At 43.5% G+C, this 20,944-nt stretch overlaps 1 protein-coding gene across 1 annotated transcript in view; it reads right to left on the bottom strand.

Annotated features, from left to right (window-relative positions):
- ATP8A2 (ATPase phospholipid transporting 8A2) overlaps window positions 1–20,944 on the bottom strand; it is a 1,954,943-nt gene that overhangs the window by 1,364,601 nt on the left and 569,398 nt on the right. Inside the window, exons 11-13 of the mRNA XM_069202231.1 lie at window positions 17,688–17,853; window positions 5,726–5,853; window positions 4,090–4,167 (exon numbers count right to left, since the gene is read on the bottom strand). Coding sequence (XP_069058332.1) covers window positions 4,090–4,167; window positions 5,726–5,853; window positions 17,688–17,853 — 372 coding nt within the window. The remainder of the gene's footprint in view (window positions 1–4,089; window positions 4,168–5,725; window positions 5,854–17,687; window positions 17,854–20,944) is intronic.

Genomic DNA, 20,944 nt, shown 5'->3' with positions numbered 1-20,944 from the left:
GTTGTTTCCATTGCTTGACAATGCCTTTTTATATAGACTTATGAAGATATTTCAACTGTAGGTCATACTGGCTATATCAACTGCCCTCAAAATTCCTTAAATGAGCATTTAAGAAGAGCCAATTTTGTATGCATGAGGCCTGCCATCATTACACATGCAAGATATATAAGTAGGTCAGTGAAGATGATCATTATCCATGCATTTTGAATTAACAAACTCTGCACACATTGAGTCCTTTTCAAGTGTCCCCCTCATTTAAGTTATATGTCTTTGATTATTCCTTGAGTATTGCCATTTTGCATGTGCAAATTGAGCTCACAGGCATTTTGCACGTATGAAAGTTGTACATGGACATGCAGAGAAAAAATGTGTATGAGTGCACCCCCATTCCTTTTTTGAGAGCCCAGTAAATTTTGCCCATAAACAAATATAGGTGTTATATCAAGGTAGGTTAATCTCGCTGCAAATAACCCTTTTTTGAATTAAAGTTTAGATATGTGCTTGATGCAGAATTCACTGTCTTGCCACCAAGAGAGTGCAGTACTTGTGTCCGCAGCTCAAGCTTCTTTAATCAAATCCTATGTTAAAAAGTCCTTATGGTTGAGCAGAAGACTTTGGTGCCAACTTTCAAAATAATTAAGGAGAAAACACACCAGATTTTCAAGTAGCAATAGAACTCATTACAACAAAGGGACAGCTACTTTTGGACTATGGTACTGTATTAAGGGCCACAAACACAGAACGTATGTGTTTCAATTCCCTACAAAACCACATGAGCTATAACCAACTTTGTGCACTTGCATGTTTATCCAGCATTGTCCAAGTCCTTTTGAAAAGCTATAAAGATACAGGCATGTTCCTGCATTATTTAGCCATATCCCATAGGATGACACTGATTCATACAGAAGTCAATATTAACAGTGGCACATATTAATTGTAACTGAAACTAAAAATATTAAAACTGGTGTTCTCTTGTTGTTTTTTTTGATTCCCCAAACCTTTTTGGTAGTTAGTTAAAATGTTAAATTTTTTCATTTTGGTTTGGATATTAGATTATTCTTTTAATTGTATTTTTTTTAAATAAGTGATCCTTGCACTGCCAATAACTTTCTTCAATGTTAGTTTGACCTCATCCGATGCAACCATGGTTGAGATAATAGTTTTTTGCTTTGCCCATGGCAGGTCTGTATGATCGGAATTTTGTGAGCGTTCAAGTGCAACATTCACATGTGTTCATGGTCACCTTCCCCTCCTCTGCTTAACAGCATGTAAATTGGTAGAAGTGTTTTAACTCTCAATTAGTCTTAGCAGTAAAAGAGTAAAGCTCAACACAGAACTATTTTTTTATTTTCAAATGTCTCTGGTCTCTAGATCCAGTTTCTGATAAAAGTATAGAAAGAGCAATGTGCGCTGAGGTGTGCAAATAATTCTAGGACAACTTTCAGACTAAGAAGAGAAAACCCCTCCAGAATGTCATTGCGGGAGCGTCCCGGAAACATCATCTTCCTTCTAAATACTCTACCAAGGTCAGTAGTGTGACCACTTTCTAACACATCACCCTAGAGAATTTAAAATGGGTGACATTAAAAATTGAGGAGAGTTTAATTCTTCAAGAGCAATGGTATACTCTGCTCTAGACCCATTGAAAATTCGACAGTCAAATAATGGAGAGGTGATAGAGACTTGCCTCTGAGAAAATGGTCAGTTCTAACAAAAGTTAGAGGCCCTGAAAGTGAAGATCAGATACTCCTCTGTCAGCAGCACTTATCATAAAAATAGTAATAAGCACAGCTTAGCGAAATCTATAGACAGGTTAGAACACAATGGAATAGGTAGAGATGTCCTAGATTGGCACATGCTTTGCAATTTAGAAGTACAAAGCACAAGGTAGTATTGCTACAAATGGCATGCTAGGGTAGAGGGCCCACATAGACTTTTGAGGAAGAAAACACTTTATAGTGCAAATACCTGAAGGAGGCCACCTAGTGGACATTTAGGCCCTCATTACGAATCTGGCAGTCTCTTGACCACCAGACTAGACCGCCAATCTCACCGGTGGCAGTCCCACCATCAACAGGCTGGCAGTGGGACCTCCATATTAAGACTATCCAGGAGCCGCCACAGTTGCCACGGTCAACAGTCTGGCAGTCCCTGTGGTTGTAATCTGCCAGGGCAGTGCTGCTTGGGGATTAAGCGCCCCCATACCGCCAGTCTTTCCATGGCGGTTTACACTGCTTGGAAAGGCTGGAGGAATGGGAGTGTTGAGGGCCCCCGGGGGACCCCTGCACTGTCCATGTACTTGGCATGGGCAGTGCAGGGGCCCCCCATTCACATCCCTGTCATGCATTCCACTGCCTGAATTATGGGCATTGGAAAGCGCGATGGGTGCTCCTGCACCTGCCGCATTGCCACATTGGCGCCGGCTCCATCAGTAGCCGGCATCGATGTTAAGCCTTGTTCACCGCAGGGCCGGCGGGCGGAAATGCTGTTTCCACCCGCCGGCCCTGCTGTGAACTCTTAATAGGGCTGGCGGCGGACAGGGCGCACAGGCGGCCTCAAGGCAAAACGAGATTGGCAGGCGGCCTCTGCCACCTGTCAAACTCGTAATGAGGCCCTTAATCTGATCAAAGAGCAATATGTGAAAATGTTGAGGAACAAACTACGGATGGTAACCAGACATGGGATGATCAATTCATACTTTACTGAAATCAATTAAGGGCCAGATGCAGAAAAGGGTTTTTCCCATTCTGTGTCAATGGGAAAATGTGTTAGTACATATGGCCCTAAGATCTTTGTTAAAGGTAAAATGTCACACCCTTCTGAAGGGCTTTACCATTTGGTTACTTCGTGCACACCCATAGTGTTGTTTTGTAGAGCTTCATAACACTTAAATGATGCAAATCAGTTAGATCCGAAGGTGCTTGAAGGCATATGCCATGTATGTTAGCACAAGGTTATGGAAAAGATCACCAACAGCAGAATCATGATCCATCAGACTGCCAGGTGTGTCAAATAATGAAAAGGCTTCCCAAAACAGCCCCAATATTTTGATAAAAGGGGTCTCAAAACATCTCAACAGCTAAAGAGTGGTTTTGGGGATGATGTTGCTGAAGGGAAAATCCATCTTTCAGCATTCCAAGGAGTCATACAGGGATGCTTCAATGGCAGCCATATAAGTGTGAACGAGGTCTGACTGGTAGTGAATTAACTGGCATGGATTTCGGTGCATCTAGTGTCCTACTGGGAATAGTGGGGACAAAGCTCTTATTTACACCTGATGTGTTGGACGTGGCTTCTGAGTTAAGGTTGGTGAGAACACACCAATAACCAGATATACTTTGAAAAAGCAACAGTAAGTAGGATTCTAGGCAGGGCCGGAATGGAAATTCAAAGCAGCCCTAGCAATTTTGTTAAATCAGCCTCCGCAAAAACAGCAGTTAAGTGCAAGTGTGAAGCACTGGCTGTCCCTGAGAGGCTGGAAATGAGAGTGAGTGGATTATGCTAGCTTGTTGCTCTTGTTACTGGGGGGCGATATTGCAGAGCCATTACAAAACCGGCCCCACCCTTCCAGGCTCCTGGGGAAACACCTTATGGCCAGTATGGCCAGTCCGGCCTTGACTCTAGGCCATGATAGAAAATGGCGTGTTAATTCTAAATAGAATTGAGAAGGACATTACTCTCGTATAAAGATGACCCTGAGAGATTGTCACATTTAGTCCTTGTCATGGAGAGATCCCTGAAGTGAGCAGTACTACACACAGTAGGAATGACGTACATAACTCTGAGTTAGCAGTAGTCATTCCCAAAAGTATGCAAAACCCATGGGACTAGCACAAAGACAGTGTGCCACATTTGGATGGTAGGTACCCCATTATACATAATGTACCAGGCCAGAAGATCAGCAGATCTGAGTCATTGAAAAATATAATGATGGAATGAATATATGTTTACAAACTGCATGCTACAACCAAACAACATAAGGAATATGACAAAATAATTTAGGAAATCTTAGAATACATGCTAGAGGTTCATGCATATGAACATTTTCAAAGACAGATAACATGAGTATTCTCTGAGGCACATTCTCACCTGCCCGAGTTCTTCATTTAGGTTTGAGGTTCTGGCCATGGCTGGAGTATCTGTTTCAGCATAATACATATCTCTGTCCTGAAGGCAACATTAAAATATATTCAATATTTCCTGACAATCTCTAACTCAAATTCTGTACAGAGATGAAATAAATAGGGCAGTTATAGATGACAATAGCAAAACAGAACTCTTCAGACATTACATCAAACTTTTTTCATTGGAGTGAAGGAAATGTTGATGATGCATTTGGTGCAGGGGTCATATATTCTTATATTTACACATATATTTTTATATGTATGACTGGGATACTTATTTACAGTAGGATGCTAATAGATACAAAATAAATGAGTAAATAAATAAATACATAAAATAGAGGATCCTGTTCACAGACTGTAGAGAAGATAGAAATGAATCCCTGACGGCTGAACATTTCACAGGTCATAAACATTTGACCTCTTTCAACATGAGAATTCTTCATGTGCTTGACACTGTGGAAGCCAAAATGGATGTGGAGTTTGTAGATATTAAACAGGTGTCTGAAATATTTGAATCCATATAATTACATTTCAATGTTGAAATGACCTCAAACATTTTCGTTGTTGATAGGGAAGGACAAACAAAGATGAATTGGAATGAGTTGAAAAAGAGATACTGATGGGAGTCAGTACTAAACGGTGTATGTCTATACACATACATATGAACAGAGGAACTGTTTGTTTAATTTATTCCTATTTTAAACATTGGTGGTACACAGGTAATGAGAGTGTGGTGTTTAACATAGGTAGCTGAACTAACAGTTCAGTTTAGATCAATTGTGCCAAAGTAGGAGTATGATTGGCAGGGGACAAACACATATCTAGTGGGTAATGAAGCATAAAGGCATCAAACTGTGCATATTTATATCACAATGAGTCCTGTATCATTCATGTATTTTGAGATGTAGCAGATTACTTTTCTTTGTGATTTTGAACTCTTTGAGAAAGAAAACACCCGAATGTTGGGTGTAAGGGTGTTTCATTGTGGCCTTCAAAGTACAAGGTGGAAGCAGCACAGGGTAGATTTGGTGTTGCTAAAAGGTTGTGATTAGTAGATCATAGTTTTCAAGGTTGTGTTTCACATGGTGATGTGTCAGGGAGGTAGTTAGGGGGCTGTCCTTTAATGATTTAAACATAAGTGTTAGTGGCTTGTATATGGCCCTTTGATGGTGTGGACCCAGTCAGCTTTGTTATGGTTTGTAGAGATGGGACTTTTGTTAGGTATGCTGAAGGAGAGTACAGGTAGCAAAGTTTAGAACCTTGTCTAGTGGTGAATAAGAGAAGTTGGGAAAGTCTAGTTGATGATACTGTATTGAATCATTTGAGTGAGGAGATCTTGTGTGTATTCAAGTAAGCTGAAGTGTACTGAGGTGGCTTGGCCTGTAATGAAGTCTTCAATCTTCATGGACAGGCTGAAGAGGACCACAAGGTATGTAGCTGTTGGGATAACTTCTAGGGAGTGTGTGGGTAAGAGGAGAGGCATTTTAAACACACATTATGCTCTCTCTTTTTTGTAAATTTGTGTAATAAACAGAGTTCATAGCATGTAGAATTCAAATAGAAAAAGGGGAATTCTCCACTTTATGTAATTTATAACTTACCCAGTTTATAAAAAGAGCCTGTGTAAACTTCACCACTTCCAGTGTAACCAGCAGACTGATGGGAATGAGATTGTTGTACAAGATGATAAATGTTAAGAGATTGTATCCAAAATTAGTAGATATTGCTTCTGTTGAAAAAGTATAGAATCTGTATTATAGCAAGTGTCAGAAAGTCACATGCAATAAACATTAAAAAGTCGCTGCAGACATAAAAGCCTTGTGGGAATTAATCACAACAGAAAACAAGTTGACCTAACATTTTTCTATGGTGACTACGCTACCTTTTCAAACTCCTTCCTTGCCTTAGGATGTATGATACATTGTGTGCCCACCTCCAGACACCCAGAGACCTAAAGAAAAATCACTTACATTGCCCAGCATCTCACCAGACCCCATTACTCCCATAGAGAGTCACCATAAAGGGTATACCCACTTCTCACATGTCCTAATTTATCTATTTCTTATTCCAGACATATGTGAATACCCTTTGTGAAACCAGGTTGTTTTTACATGTTTTTAAAGAATTTTTAAGTGATTTCGCACCTGAGAGTAAATAGGTAACGGGTTGAGCTTTTAGGACTGAAGATTTCAAAGACAAAACAAATATGACAAGGAGTCAGCAGCAGTTTCAGGCATGTGGACTGTGATTCAGAGTAAGCACCAGGAAACAGTATCTGCCAAACACAAGATCATTTTAGGATTTGGGTATAGGCACACCGCCACAGGACATTTATGGTGCTCAGCCATGTGGCAGCGCAGAGCACACCCACAAGCTCCAATGGGTATGTGCAGTTCAGAACCTCAGAAGGAAGTGCAGAAGGGCATTAATGTCATGCAGCCTGACTACATGCCCAATGGGCTGCTAGGCTAGCATGGCTCACTTTCAGACTATGGCCTGTGTGTGTTGATATTTTCAGTTATTAAGTGGCGTGGGTGCCTCAGCACCACTAGAACTCTCAGATTTCAGCATTGCTTTGCATGGGTCAAGATAATTGTGACTCCTAACTTAGGGCCTGATTTATGGTTTGGCACATGGAGTACAATCCATCAGAGTGGTGGAGGACATGCCTCCACCACCCTGACAGACCACTACCTGCTAAATTTACAGGTGCCTGCCAGCCTACTGGTCATCTCTATACATCAAAAGGGTCTACGGTCACAGTAATTCCTTTCAAAGTACAAAAAGTGGACGGCAGTCATCGGTTTTAATGGCTGCTCACCAAACTTCTCAAAAGTTTTACTTTTTCTGAAACAGACTCCCAAAGCAGTAGTTTGTTTAAGAAAATCAAACACAATAATGCCCCTCACACCCTGGGAGCTTTCTCGCAGGGTGTGGTATTGATACTTTTCTGTATTTCTCCACTAGGTTTTCCTGGCCATGGCAAATAGGGAAAAGACATTACACAGTTTCACCATAAATAGGGTAGGCAGTGCATTGCTTTCCATCAACAGAACCAATGGGGGTCAGCAGTTGACAGAAATCATAAGGTCTGCACAGCTCTATATGGAGCAGGCAGACTGAGGGTTTGGTGGACATGGTACACATTTGTGACAGAGTACCCTATCCTCCAAACTCTAAATTGTGCCCTTAATGGTGATACTGCTTCTTCACCAGAAGCACTGGACCACTCTGGAAAGGAAGAGTTTATTAGGGGACAGTCACTTACATGCAAGAAACACCAAAGGAATGTGCCTGCTAATGAGCCTGCACTATCCTTCGACCGGGAAACAAGCCCACACCATGATTGGGACCACCTGGGTCAGTGTCTCAGTAATACTACATAATGTTACCTGAAGAAGAACACAGGCTGCCCTTTTTTATTTTTTTTATTTCCTTAACCTGCAAATTTCTGAGGTTGTGTGCAAAAGTAACTTTTGTTGTTTAATAGATTGAGACAACTTGACTGAAACCACATGTTAGGAGCTAGGAAACTGGGCAGAAAGATCTCAGCTCTGAAAGCTACACTGTGCAATAAACTATTAACTGTGTAAAACAAAAGCATGATACACCTTAACAGTTAGGGAAAGGACCCAAGGATCACAGACTTCTCCACCTAGTATTAAGAACCATAGTCTCTATTCTATTGAATATAGCACTAAGATGCACAGACACCACAAATGTTAAGATTTTTACTGTGGTGAATAAAGACCTATACTAAAATATAGCTTTCAAATGATAGTGTATTTTATTGAATGATGTTACTTTAAGCCACACTGTTTCTGAGCGCTAATTCTTCATCACAACCCAAAAAGACAGCTTCTAAAAGTGTTTGACAACTGTACTATATGAAAAGGTGAAGATCAAAGTAGGTTTATTTGGCCTCGCCAGGAAACTACCTGATAGTCAGTGGCAATTCAAGCCACTTTGCAGCACCTGGTGACCTATGTTCTCTCAGGGCTGGAAGAGTTCTATGTATCCTACCTAGAGGATATTGCCATCTTTAGCAATTCATGGGAGGATCACCAGGGGCACCTACACCAGGTATTTGTCAGGATACAGGACGCAAAGAGAACTATCAGGGCAATCAAGTGCCTGGTAGGACAGTCCTTTCTAGTCTATCTTTGGGCACTAGGTGTGCAATGGGATAAATTGCCTGTGGGATGGCAAGTGCTAAAGTGGTAGGTCCCCAACATGTGTTCTCCTGCCTCTCTTGCTCTCTGTCTTCAACCCGTCATTACTTGCTCCCTATCCAGTAGTTTTCTTGCCCCTCTCAGGTGGTACCCTTGGTGCTGCTAAACTGAAGGACAGGAGTGAGTCCTATCCTGCTCACTGATTATTCAATAACCTATCATTTACTACGAAGATCACTGTAAAGTTGACATGTCTATGTTCCAGGCTGAGATAGTTGCATAAAATATAAAAATACTCTATACCCATTCCTGGTCACTTTTGGACTGGGGTTGTGGCACATCATGCGCCTAAGGAAAGATACTGACCTATACTGCAGTTGCACTTCCCCCCTTACCCTCTCCCAGTGGCCTGTGCATATTACTCTAGGCAGCTGCATGCATGATTAACAATTGGTCAAATCACTGTTCTGCAACACAATAAGGAGAGCTCAGTGCAGCCCTCTTCTCCATGTATCACAAACAGAGGGCATTCCTTTGTAGAGAGCTATGTCTGAAAGCATGCCTCTAGTAACTACAGAAGGAAGTGGAAGAGCTAGGTAACCAACTTGTAGACCTGGCAAAGACTTTGATTGAGCACTTAAAAGAACACCATCATATAAGAAACGTCTTGGCATTTGAAGAATTATTTAAAAAGTTATGCTGAACCAGGAGACCTCAAGAACAGATTACGATGGAATTACATTAAGCTATAAGGTCCGCCCAGGAATACTGAGTGTCAAAACATAAAAGCCTACATCCAAAACATTTTGTATCACATTGAAAATCAACCCAACGAACTACCGATCTGCCCAGATTGAACACACTGAATAGCTGGAGTAGGCCTGCATCATGAAGCACCTCCAGATATACTCATTTTTATACATTTTTGTGATGATAAAGAAGAAATCATGGCCTTAATAAGCTCCAATGACCGCATAACCTTTCACGCAAATTGCCTTCAAGTGTACCATGACCTATCAGACTCTCCTTTAAGAATGCAATAGGAATTCCAGCAGATAACCCACTACCCCCACAAACCTGCATATCCTCCCATTTTGGCTTATTCTCATGTGGAACAGTGAATGCAATTTGTGAAGGTCTGATCATTGTCGAAGAGGGAGGATAGAAACTGGCCCAGACCAAAAGGGGTACAGCCAGGTTAGCAGAAAGTTTGCCTCAGTAGAAAGGGAAGAATGCCCACTATCAAAGAGATTAAGCATGCTAAAGTTGAGGCCTTGCAGGAGTCAAGAAAGCTAAGCTGCCAGCAAAATGACAGTGAGGAGGTGGATCAACCAGCCAAATGCAACTGATGAAACAGAAAAATTGAGACAGTAGCCAACTGCTTCATTTCTAACCCCTAAGGAGGGAGAAGGCTCGAAGTGAGGAGAGAGGGCAGAAGGAGCACAGAAACCAAGATGACAATCGCCACTCCAAGGAGGGGAGCAGAGAGAACTCATTGGATGGTGCTGTTAAAACTGGAGTTATGTGTTCATGTTTCATTTTTTGGAGGAGAATGGGGAACATTCACAACAGGCTGGGATAGCCTGATTATGGTGCATTTGCTAAATTCACTTGTTATCAATACCCTCAGGTGGTCTAGGGTGGCACCTCTCTCTAGATTTGCAAAAATAACTGCCTGCTATTGTAAAACTTAGCAGCTTAAATGACAATTGTGAGATATTAGTCTCCTGAATTTTCTGGATGGATAAATCTGCTTACTCCAAGAGAACCACCTAATTAAGCAAAGCTGATCAAGGCTAAAATTCTGATGATCCCACATACAATATTTCTCACTGGCCCTCAATACAACTCAGGACTTGCAATACTGTGTGCAAAACATTTTAGAGGAACATTTAAGAGGGTCATAGGGGATGAGCCGGTTGATCTGGATGGTGCACCCCATGCCTGGTGTCCCCCAAAGTGGCCATGAAGACAATAAAATGCCAGGTGCAGCCAAGAGGATCATTCAGTCTGTGAAGCCCCTGCCTGGAGAAGATCGTGCAGGGATGGATGTAACTCCAGCTAGCATAATCACTCAGAATTAACCAAACATTCTGCGAAATTACATAGAATTATGTGAGAAGAGTAAATCAGCATTAAGTATTATGTTCTTAGCACATAAATGCCCCTCTGCATCCAAAATGGGTGTAAGAATGCACTTTGCATTAGGCAATAGCACCACATGCAGTGGGACATGGATAGCGAGCACGAATAGCCAATGGCACTTGCCAAATAGGCACTTGGGTAGGAATTTATCCAGCTTACTCCCGGCATTCAGTGCTATTTTGTTAGTGCAAAATGCACCCCTGTGTTCAAAATGGATGTGAGGATGCATTTTGTGATAAGAAAATAGCAATAAATGCAATTGAACATAAACAGCAGCACGAGCGGCTGCTTGCGCTTACTAAATCTGCACTTGTTGTAGGATTTTTTCCTCCAAATTACTTTTTATTACATGAGAGGACGTAATCATGTTATTATTTGTCATTCTGTATCAAAGAGTAACATAGAATTACTAAAATGACTGATTACTCCAACCTAATTGAAATTCCACCCAGGCCTAAAGTCTTTTAAAATGATTTGGGATACAATGCATATTGAACATGTGTCGAGCGTTCAGGAATGCAATACATGTGAGAGGGCCTCTAATGTGTAGTGTATAAGAGTGGTTCTAATGTGCTTTGGGATAAAGTGCCTTTTTGAGACTTGTACGGTGCTTTTGGATAAAGTGCACTTGGGAGGAATGTAAAGTTCTCTGTAGTGTGTGCAAGTGGTTTCTAAACTGCTTCGCCAAAGTATATGTTTAAAGCTTGAATATTGGATGTTTGTCTTTTTAGGTGCTCAGTGGTGCAGAGTTTATGAAGAAACTGTTAAGTGCGTGGTGGTGTAGTGTATATGAGGTTCTTGCAGCATGCTCTGGGGCACAGGTTATGGGATGCTGATGGAGTCTGTATTCCTGAGCGTAGTAAATAAAGGTTTCTTAAGGTACAGGTTTCTTGCATGCACTTTACTACCAAACATTTTGCAATCCTGTAATATTTACTGTGCCACTCGACACTTTGTAGGCTCCTACTATGCACTGCACCCAAGATCAAGTGTACGAAGTAAGCTTGTAAAGTTCCTAGTGATACAGTATATAGGAGAGGAATTTAAAGTGCTGTGATCCAGCCGATAGAAGGTGTTTGAGGAAGGAACTAAGGTTTTGTGTCTAACTTGCTGAATTTGAAACCTGAAGACCTGCGTTTTTAATGCCAGTTGCGGCACTTATCTGCATATTTCGTAAATCAGGGCAGATCATTTAATCTCCTGTGACTCAAATTGTAGACGAGTGACACGTAATTCGATTTTGTAATTCAGAGATGTTAATCCCCTCTTGAGGTCCATGAATATCCACGTACTGCTGGGTATGAAATGCAATACACCACAGATGACATATACAGTGGTATGGATACAAAACAACTATTTGTAAACTACTACAGACAGTAGCATAAACATATGAAAAAGATGAACCGGTAAACTGTTTTGACCGCGACAACCACGTTGTCACTGTAACATGTGCAATGCTAACAAAAGCAGAGCCAACATTAACTCAAACAATTCCAAAGATTCTTGTAAAACACTATGAACTATATGATTTCCTAAAATTGGTGCGTTTGTCGTTTAGAGCCTGTTAGACCTGGCCACAGGGAGGGGTATTCCACTATGAAGAACACACTGATTGAGAAGTATGGTTTTTCCCCTGAGGAATACAGACAGAGGTTCAGGGGCTGTACGAAACAGTCCCACCAGTCTTGGGAGGATTTTGTGGAGGATTGCTGCATTGCACTAGATGGATGGGTGAAGGGTAGCACAGTAAACAGTTTTGAAGGGCTATTTAATCTGATTGTCAGAGAGCACCAGCTTCATTGTTGTTTTTCAGCGTTACGCCAACTCTTGTCAGTGTGTGATCTCTCTGACCCCAGGGAGCTTGCAAAGGAGGCGGACCTCTGGTTGCGTACCAGAGGGTCTGGTGTGGCATTAGGGAGTGTTCCTAAAGAGAGTGGTCTAAGTGTTTCCCAACCAGGTGTTGTGGGAAAGGCTTATGTCCCAGGTAGATCCCAGTGTAATGGGAGGGGTTCGGGATCCCATGTCTTCTCTCAGAGGAGAAGGAGTGGGGGTGGGCTGTGTCCCAGGATGTCCGAGACCCGGTCTCACAGCCTGGTTGGTTCCATGAGTGGCCTCCAGGAGGGGAGCCTAGCCTGCACCATAGGGTGGCTGATCAGAGTGATCCCATTTTGCCAGTAGGACTTGAGCGGGTGGCTGGTGATAACGTTCCGCCGGTCCTGTTGTCTGGTAGTCTCACTCCACAGTGGAAGAGGTGGAAATGCAGGTGCAGGGTTGAGAGGGGGCTGCGGGCCCCCGGGGAGAACCTGGAGGGTCAGGGGTCAGCACTGAGAGCAGAGCCCCGCAGGAATGACCTTGGTGAGACCATTTCTGGGTTAGGGGGAATCCAGACTCTGCGAGATGGGCAGAGGTCAGGAGACCTGCGCCAGCCAGACTCTTGTGTGGCCCTTAGGGAATTTATTTCCCTTGTGGGGGGTAGGTGTGCCCCCCAGGAAGTCCTGCTGTGCCAGGCAGTGGTTCAGCCGCAGGGTGGTGACTCTGGGTTGGATGGACAGGTTCGGGGGTTAAGCTCTGTCCTGGCAGGGAGTAGGTGTGCTCCCAAGGAAGTCTTGGTTCGCTGGGCAAGGGTCCAGTCTGAGGGTTTTGACTCTGGACTGGGTAGACAGGTTCAGGAGGTAAACTCTGACCTGGTTGGGGGGGCGGTTAGTGTGCTCACCTCCCAGTGTGTAACTTCTGGTGGCCTCTCCCAAGGTGGGCAGACGTGGAACTCTGGAAGTGGGGTCCAGGGAGGGGGAAGCTCGCCCCAGACCCTGTTGCAACCAAAGGGTATCGTCCCTGGGTTGGGTGGTCAGTCGCCAGGTAGTGATCCTGGGCTGGTGAGAGAGTTGTGCAGGATAGCTGTGCCCAGCATCCTAGCAGTTATGGATTCTGGTGATACCCCTCCTAGGAGAGGAGGGAGGAATCCTAGAAGGAGGGGTAGAGGGAGGAGAGCCTCGCCTCTAGCCCCTGTGGAACCTATGGGTGCGGACCCGAGGTTGGTGGATCAGTGGCAGGGTAGACTCCCTGAACTGATTGGAAGTGGAGTGGAGACAGGTTGCTATGCACCTTCCACTCATTGTGGTTTCAGAGACCAGAGGCTCTTAGATGGCCTGGTTCTGGCCATTGGTAGCTAGGGAGACCCCATAGGTTAGTCTAGGTTGCCTGGGAAGCATTGACAGAGAGACTCAACTGAGATCAGGTTGGCGTAGAACTGGAACGTGCCCCTGCAGTGGTGGGCCAGGGTCCATGTTCTATCGCCCCAACCAAAGTATTCATGGTTCTCCCCTGGCTTTAGGCTGGTGGGGGGTTGTGTTAGACCTGGCCCTGTGGCAGGTTCATCTCCTGACTGTTTGCCTAATTCCTCCTATTTGTTCTGAGCTCTCGCTGTTGGCTCTAGGACTCTGAGCACTTTATCACTGCTGATCAGTGCTAAAGCACAGGTGCTCTCCAGTCTAAAGTTGATTTGATTGGCTTATACCTAATTGGCATATTTAATTTACCTATAAGTCCCTTGTACAGTGGTATCTCTATACCCAGGGCCTGTAGATTAAATGCTACTAGTGGACCTGCAGCGTTGCTTGTGCCACCCACTAAAGTAGCCTTTCAAACTTGTCTCAGGCCTGCTAGTGTAGTGCCTGTGTGTGCAGTTTTCTGCCACAGGGACCTGGCATCTAAATTTACTTGCCAGGCCCAGAACTCCCCTTTTCCTACATGTAAGGCACCCCTAAGGTAGGCCCTCGCTAGCCCTATGGGTAGGGTGCTATGTATGTAGAAGGCAGAACATGTGCCAGGTTGCGTGGCCTGTCCTGGTAGTGACAAACAGCCTAATTTGGTTTCTCACTGCTGTGAGTGCTGCCTCCTCATAGGATTGCATTGGAAATGCCCTGCCTTATGTGTAAAGGGTATTGTGTGATTGATGAAGGGTAGCAAAGGCATGTTTGGTACGGTTGTAATGCTGATGAGAAATGTGCTTACTGGTGTGGGTGGATTTTTTATTACTATTACAGAATTGCCACTTCTAGAAAGTGAGCATTTCTCTGTGCTTATGATTCTGTTTTTTTGCAGCTTGCCTCCAATCCACATCTGGGCAGAGTGACAGTTGGGCTCTGTGCATACCTTTCAGACAGCCTGTACACAGGGGGGGGTGAAGGTGTCACAGAGGTGCATCTGCAGGCTGAATAGTCTTCCTGGGCTGAAAGAAGGGAGATGCGGGGAACACCTGCATTTGTAAAGGCTGTGCCCTGGCCTCGCACAATATGGTTGTTTACCCCCAACTGATGTTTGGAGCCTGTGCTGAAGGAGAGAGGGGGCACTCCGAGAACCAGTTGTAAATGGTTGGAAGCTCCTCTCCTCTTTCTTCGTAAACACACGGTAAAACTGAGTGTAAGTACAGGGGAGTTTTCCCCACAATTTGGTGACATTTTGGATCTTACTTGGAACTGGGCACGGAATGCTAGAAGGAACTCACAAGGAACCGCCATGGACTGCTGCTGCTGGGATGCCCTGTGACCTGCTGGGTCACTAGGAGATACGGCCCTCTGCCTGCAGGCCCCTTGCCTGGTCTGCTGCTGGGCCCTGCCACCTGTGCTCCTTTTTCTTGACCACTGTCCCCCAGAGGCAGTGTGCTGTGGCCCCTGACCCCTGCAATGACCTGAAGTACAGGAGGAGCACTTCTCCTCCCCTGATCTAGCGTCAGGAAGGTGCCCTGCATAGTACTGACCTAGTGCTCTGAGAGAGCTTTCTTTGTTGTCCTGGTAGGTGCTCTGTAAGCACTCTACCACTTCTGGGGATCACCACCGCGACCTGGGCTCTGGAAGTCAGCCCCAGCGCTTGTAAGTGCTTTGCTATTGCCAAGGATCACCACGCGGCCCAGGCAACTTATCGGATCAAAGCCAGGAGCGCGACTGAAGTGCACTGCTCCCAGTGCCCCCGGGGCAAGAAGAGAGTCAAGTTGGAGCGAGCGCGCTCCTACTGGTGCCCCGGGGCGTAGCACACTCTGAGGAGCGTCCCCAGGGCACCCGAAGGTCCTCCCTGAGGACCAGAGACAATGTTGTGGCCTGGGAGGGCAGATGGAGGCTTGTGCACCACGTTGGATGCAGGAGCCTATTTGAGAGCAGGGTGGAGGCCTCTCCGGAGGCCCCCTGCTCCACCGGACCCTTACTTGTTGCAGAGGAGATTGCGGACGGGGAGGGAGCCTCTTAGTCTCCTGCTCAGTTGCTCTGCCCCCTCCCTCTTCTTGGAGGGCCTGTGGTGGCCCAAAGGGGGTTACAGAGATTGTGGGCCCCCAGGAGGGGCCCGATACAAATATCTTGGCGGCGGGTGGGTGAGGAAGCCTCATCGGAGCCTCCTGACGCTGCCGGGCCCCCTATTGTTGGGGGTCTCAGAGATCACGGGCCCCAGGAGGGGCCGATTATAAACTCAGAGGGGGTGCGCATCAATCCCAATTACCAGAGGGCCCCGCTTTTTCGCAGCAGAGCTCTGGGGGCCCCTTTTTCTCCTTGTGGCACTGGAGGTGCCTTCATCATAAAAACAGGTACTTTCCTTGGATCTACATAAGTCATATACTCCTTATATGGACATTACTGGTTTATAAGTGTATCTGGCTATTTTTATGAGGTGCTTCATATATGTATGCTAATGTTCCTTTTATGGGCATAACATGCTAATATGTTTTCCTGACTTGCCATAAGTTTTGTAATGTTCCTGCTATGGGCGTTTGTGATATTCCTATGACAAGTGCATTTGTGTAGTAATGTGATTCCTGACTACTGCTTATGTTGCAGAATACTAAGTAACCTGTGGGTTATATGTGACTACTGCTAGTTCTTCAGAGTAACTAATGTGTAACGTTCTGGCAACTGCTTGGGTAGCAGGATATTACTGACGTTGTGTTTGGTCTAATAATTGCGTTGTGTACAATACAGTATATTTTCATATAACTTGGTTTTGTGTTTCCTTTGTGATGGGGATAGTGCGTCATGTGTGTTGTGTGTGTTGTGCAAACGCTTTACACATTGCCTCTGGGATAGGCCTGACTGCTCGTGCCAAACTACCAAGGGGGTGAGCAGGGGTTATCTTGCCCTGACTAGAGTGGGTGGGTTCTGCCTGGCTTTGGTACATACCCTAGCCAACCAGAAACCCCATTTCTAACAGAGCCCTTTAAAATGTCTGCTGCAGAGAGATGTGTGCAGGAACGTGCATCTCTTCGTCCCGTGCACTCGGTGGCTTGCTTTGAACAGGGGAACTAGGATGTGACAAACACGGCAGGTATGAATGAGGATGGCAGCAGAGAGGAAGGAAGCGAGCAGAAAAGACAGTGAGAACGAGTTCCTTGAGGTCCCATTAAATGATCAAAATCTAATAGGGTCTCTAATGGGGCAATGTAACCTTCAACAAAATGCCAGGGGTTTGAAATACAGCTCATTCAGCCAATGGTAAATCATGAAAAACATATGAGAACAAATGGCTGAAGGTGGCTTACTCTAGGCGCACTTTCTCTATTACTTATATGTCAAGTATTGGTAACACTAGGTCGCACAGATCATCGGGCATGCAAATGTGAAAGACACATTTGGCTTGGTGTTGTTTGTGTGTTTTATATTTATTTAAATATTGTATCTTTGGCATATTCAGACTACAAAAAATGGTAACTGGAGGAATAAGTGGCCCGGCACAAAAATAAAACTGGCACCCATTAACTCAAAAGTTTAAAAAGTGTTCCATGTTTTCAAATTTCAAATTGGGCAGTTTAAAACTTGTAAAGACATGCTGTACACGTGTTTTACAAGGTGTGGAAAACTGCATGGATTTGAGCTTGCTGCATGCAATGTTTGTTTAAATATCAGGGATATCAACAGTAAAAATCGGTAAAGCAGCCCATAAAACAGCGGTCACAACAGCCAAACCAATGGGCCACACACTGACCTGTAAGACTAGCTCGTTGGGCACCACCTGATTGCCTTTTAGGCCCGTCCCACCGTGGCTCTGCCTTACGTATTCACCTAGAAGCCATACCTATTGATTTTGGTAGTAATTGTTTAAAAAAAGAGTGTGAATGTCTTTGACAATGTTGTTAGAAATATAAAGGGGTTGTGTATTCTCTTCATAACACCTGCAATACTACAGCAATAGTTTCCTAATAAAAAATAGAAACTAGCATCCAGAAACCTGAATAACATACCTGGCATACTCACAATTAAAATTGTCTTACCATTTGATCCTAGGTACCAATTAACTTGGCCATGAGTTCTGTTCCAAAGTAGAGCACCAACAGAACTGATGAGGGCCATGACAAGGAGAATGCCAAATAATACTAGGATTTGCATGTTGGTCACCTTTTCAACATTCGACCTCTTCAGGGGAGCTTTTGTTGAATTCTAAAGGATACAATAAATAGAATCTAAATAGTGATGAATAAAAACAGTAAATATACACTTCCACTATAAAACCTCTACCACCATTCAAAAATAACAATAACTTAAGCACTGTACAAGTATTGCAAGCCAAACATCTTTTCTAATTTAAATCAAAGTCATTTTAGTAATTCTGTAAATATTATATTTCTGAGTTTTGAGACAATACTTGGTAAATTTATTGTCTCACAGATTTCATTCTATATTAGTCCCCAGCTCTACATTTGCTTAGGCAATAGTATTCCTCTCCTCTATGTACCACATGACTTTGTGAATTAATCCACAGTTGCAGCTTCAAAAGTTACAAGGTAGGTCTTTCTCAACTTCTTCCTGAGGATATACTGACTTTCCTTATTTTTTTAGGTAAAATGTCTGTTAATAGTCTTTATTGTACTGCCCAGGGCATTCATTACACTTGTTAGGTTTGTGTTTACCCTCAATACAGCAGCCACTGTTCCACAGGGGCTCCTGCTCTGGGCATTTCAATCCACCTTGATTAAGAACTGATCTAGGAGTTAAATTGACAAGAGTCGCTGCATTTAAGATTGAGAGCCCTCTTAAAAGTTTGAAATTAGAGCACTGGAAAGGGATTGGCAGAGGGCTGAGTTTGAGAACCCGGCTATTCCAACAAAGGATTTGAGGTGGACCTGGAGGATCTCTTCCCAGTTTCAGGAATTTCGCCTTGCTCTCATGCTGAAGGACAACCAAGCATTTGTATGTCTTTGGATAAGATTAACAATACTGTCTTTGGGAATGCCTGTTGCTCTGAACCATTGTACCACACTATTGCGCATGGGTTAGTTCCAGGTCCACCAGATGGAACTCAATTTCACTACTGTAGCACATCTACCAGTTGACTCTTATTGACAAGAGTTGACAAAAAGCAGCATGTGGACTAAATCTCCACCAATCAAATATGATTTTCCTTTCAAAATTTCGGTTCACAACCTCAAAGATCATAGTGCACACACTCTTTTTCCACTTTACATTTTTTCATTGCTATATAACTCTCTTCATCTGTTTTCATTGTTTGCTCGAGTAACAATTGCTCTCTTAACAATTTGTGCCTGGCTTTAAGAGGTCAATTAATCTATTTCACGTTTATATGTCCAGATTTAAGAGGTCAACCAAATTATCTCAAGTTCAAGAATATCCAAAAGATCTCTTTTTTCAAGCATTTTTAGCACCTCCTTGGTTAGATTAGACCTTACCCCACCCCCATAAGCAAATGGCTTTTATCTAAGGCCTGATATCTTTGATATTGCTCAGGCTGACTTTGCTTATCTCTTATACAGACTATGTATAAGAGATAAGTACCCAATATTCTCTTTACTATTGCAATGACCTGATATTTCTCAGGCTGACTTGGCTTCTCCCTTATAAAGATCATCCCAACATCCCATGAAGTAGCTAAATTCCCTTACCTATTTCACCTACCTGAGTTCTCCTGACTACATTGAATCTAAGATTTACTTACCACCACCTAGTGCTCAGAAGTGGCTGTAAGGCATGTCTTTCCTAGGCAAAAATCCATAAATAAATAAATATTTTGAAGGTGAAATGTTTAAATTCCCCTCTTCAGACAATGTGCAGAAGCTTGCTGGGCTCAGATTCTGAGATTTGCGCAGGCTGTTAGAATAAAGCCAACATTTTAGCATTAAAATAATTTTCCACTTATCTAACCAACTAAGCCATTTCTAGACTTTGACTCCTTGTGCAGTTTATGGTGCCACGCTAATCACAGCATTTTTTCTGCACAAATTTAAAAGGTGATACAGTGTAAAAAACTCTTTTAGCCATGTTTTAGACACATTATTTTAGCAAACTAGGCCTGCCGTTGTGCACTTTAGCCCAGTTATATTTTATTCAGCATCGCATTTGCAGTGTTATTTTATATTCTCTATTTGTTCCTTCACCTAGGAAAGCATCATGTTCTCAGCATTGCACTTTGTGCTTTCCTCAAGGCTGCAGTCAGATAGGGTTGCCGGCAAAAGTGGTACGCTGTGTCTCCAACATTCACAGAAACATACATTTTCTTAGAATATCAACTGTTTTATTATAAAAACACTTCTTTGTCCCATTCACATTAGAGGGAGATTTCATCTAAATGACTATGACTGCATGCTGACTGCAGAATGTCTTCGCTAGAGATGCTTGCTTAATGTCTTTCTAGACTACAGGCTTCTTTGCTCAGGTATGAAGGATGATTTCTTCCCAGGTGGAACATGAAGGGCGGATTAGAGCTTATCACACTGATCTCTAACATAGCTTAGGTAGGAAAAATATATATCACCCCTAGTGACAGTATGGTGGGACTGTTTTTGTGTTTCACACTCCTTATAACAAGTTTGCTTTTAGTGTGCTTTATCATCCTAGTTATTGAAATACATGCAATTTTATCTGAGATGCAATTACTGCAATAAAACCTTATTGAACTATACTTTGTTTCTGTTTGTCTTTACCTGTTTGAGACTAAGGTAACTGAGAGAAACCACGATTCCCCCGAGGAATCCATCAGTCATTTTTCCACTGGCCACAGTCATCCCTGCTCTTGGGCAGAGATGAGGCGCTGCTAGTTAGCTGGAAAACCCGGATTAGGTCGACAAGCATCACATGGTGTGAAACTGTACTCTGTACCCCCCAATTCAGGTGATTCTGCCGCCCAAATCCAGTAGCCTCATTAGGGTAATGAGAACCTACGTGACATGGCGCCCAATGTAGGATCAAGCACTAATTCTCAGATCCTCCTAAGTATGTCGGTCTCACTAAAGGCACCTCAATACTATATACGGAGATGTCTGTGGTATTGAGGATTTACTCCTCAGCTAAGTATGTAGTACCTAACTAACACTGTAGGTTGTTCAAGCTTGAACCTTAAAAGGATTAATCCCCATTTGGTGTCCTTATCTCTGAACTAGCACATTTACCATTACCATGGCGAACCCGCAACAGGTAATCGTAGTAAACATGCGACCACCCCTTACTGCACACTTATTGGCAAATGACCTAACAGGCCAGGGGGGGTCAAGTTACATTTGTTGTTGAGGCTCATCCA

Source organism: Pleurodeles waltl, chromosome 8 (assembly GCF_031143425.1).
Source record: "Pleurodeles waltl isolate 20211129_DDA chromosome 8, aPleWal1.hap1.20221129, whole genome shotgun sequence".
NCBI classification, from domain to species: Eukaryota; Metazoa; Chordata; class Amphibia; order Caudata; family Salamandridae; genus Pleurodeles; species Pleurodeles waltl.
The sequence above is the reverse complement of the archived record's forward strand: the minus strand, read 5'-3'. Positions and strand labels throughout refer to the sequence as shown.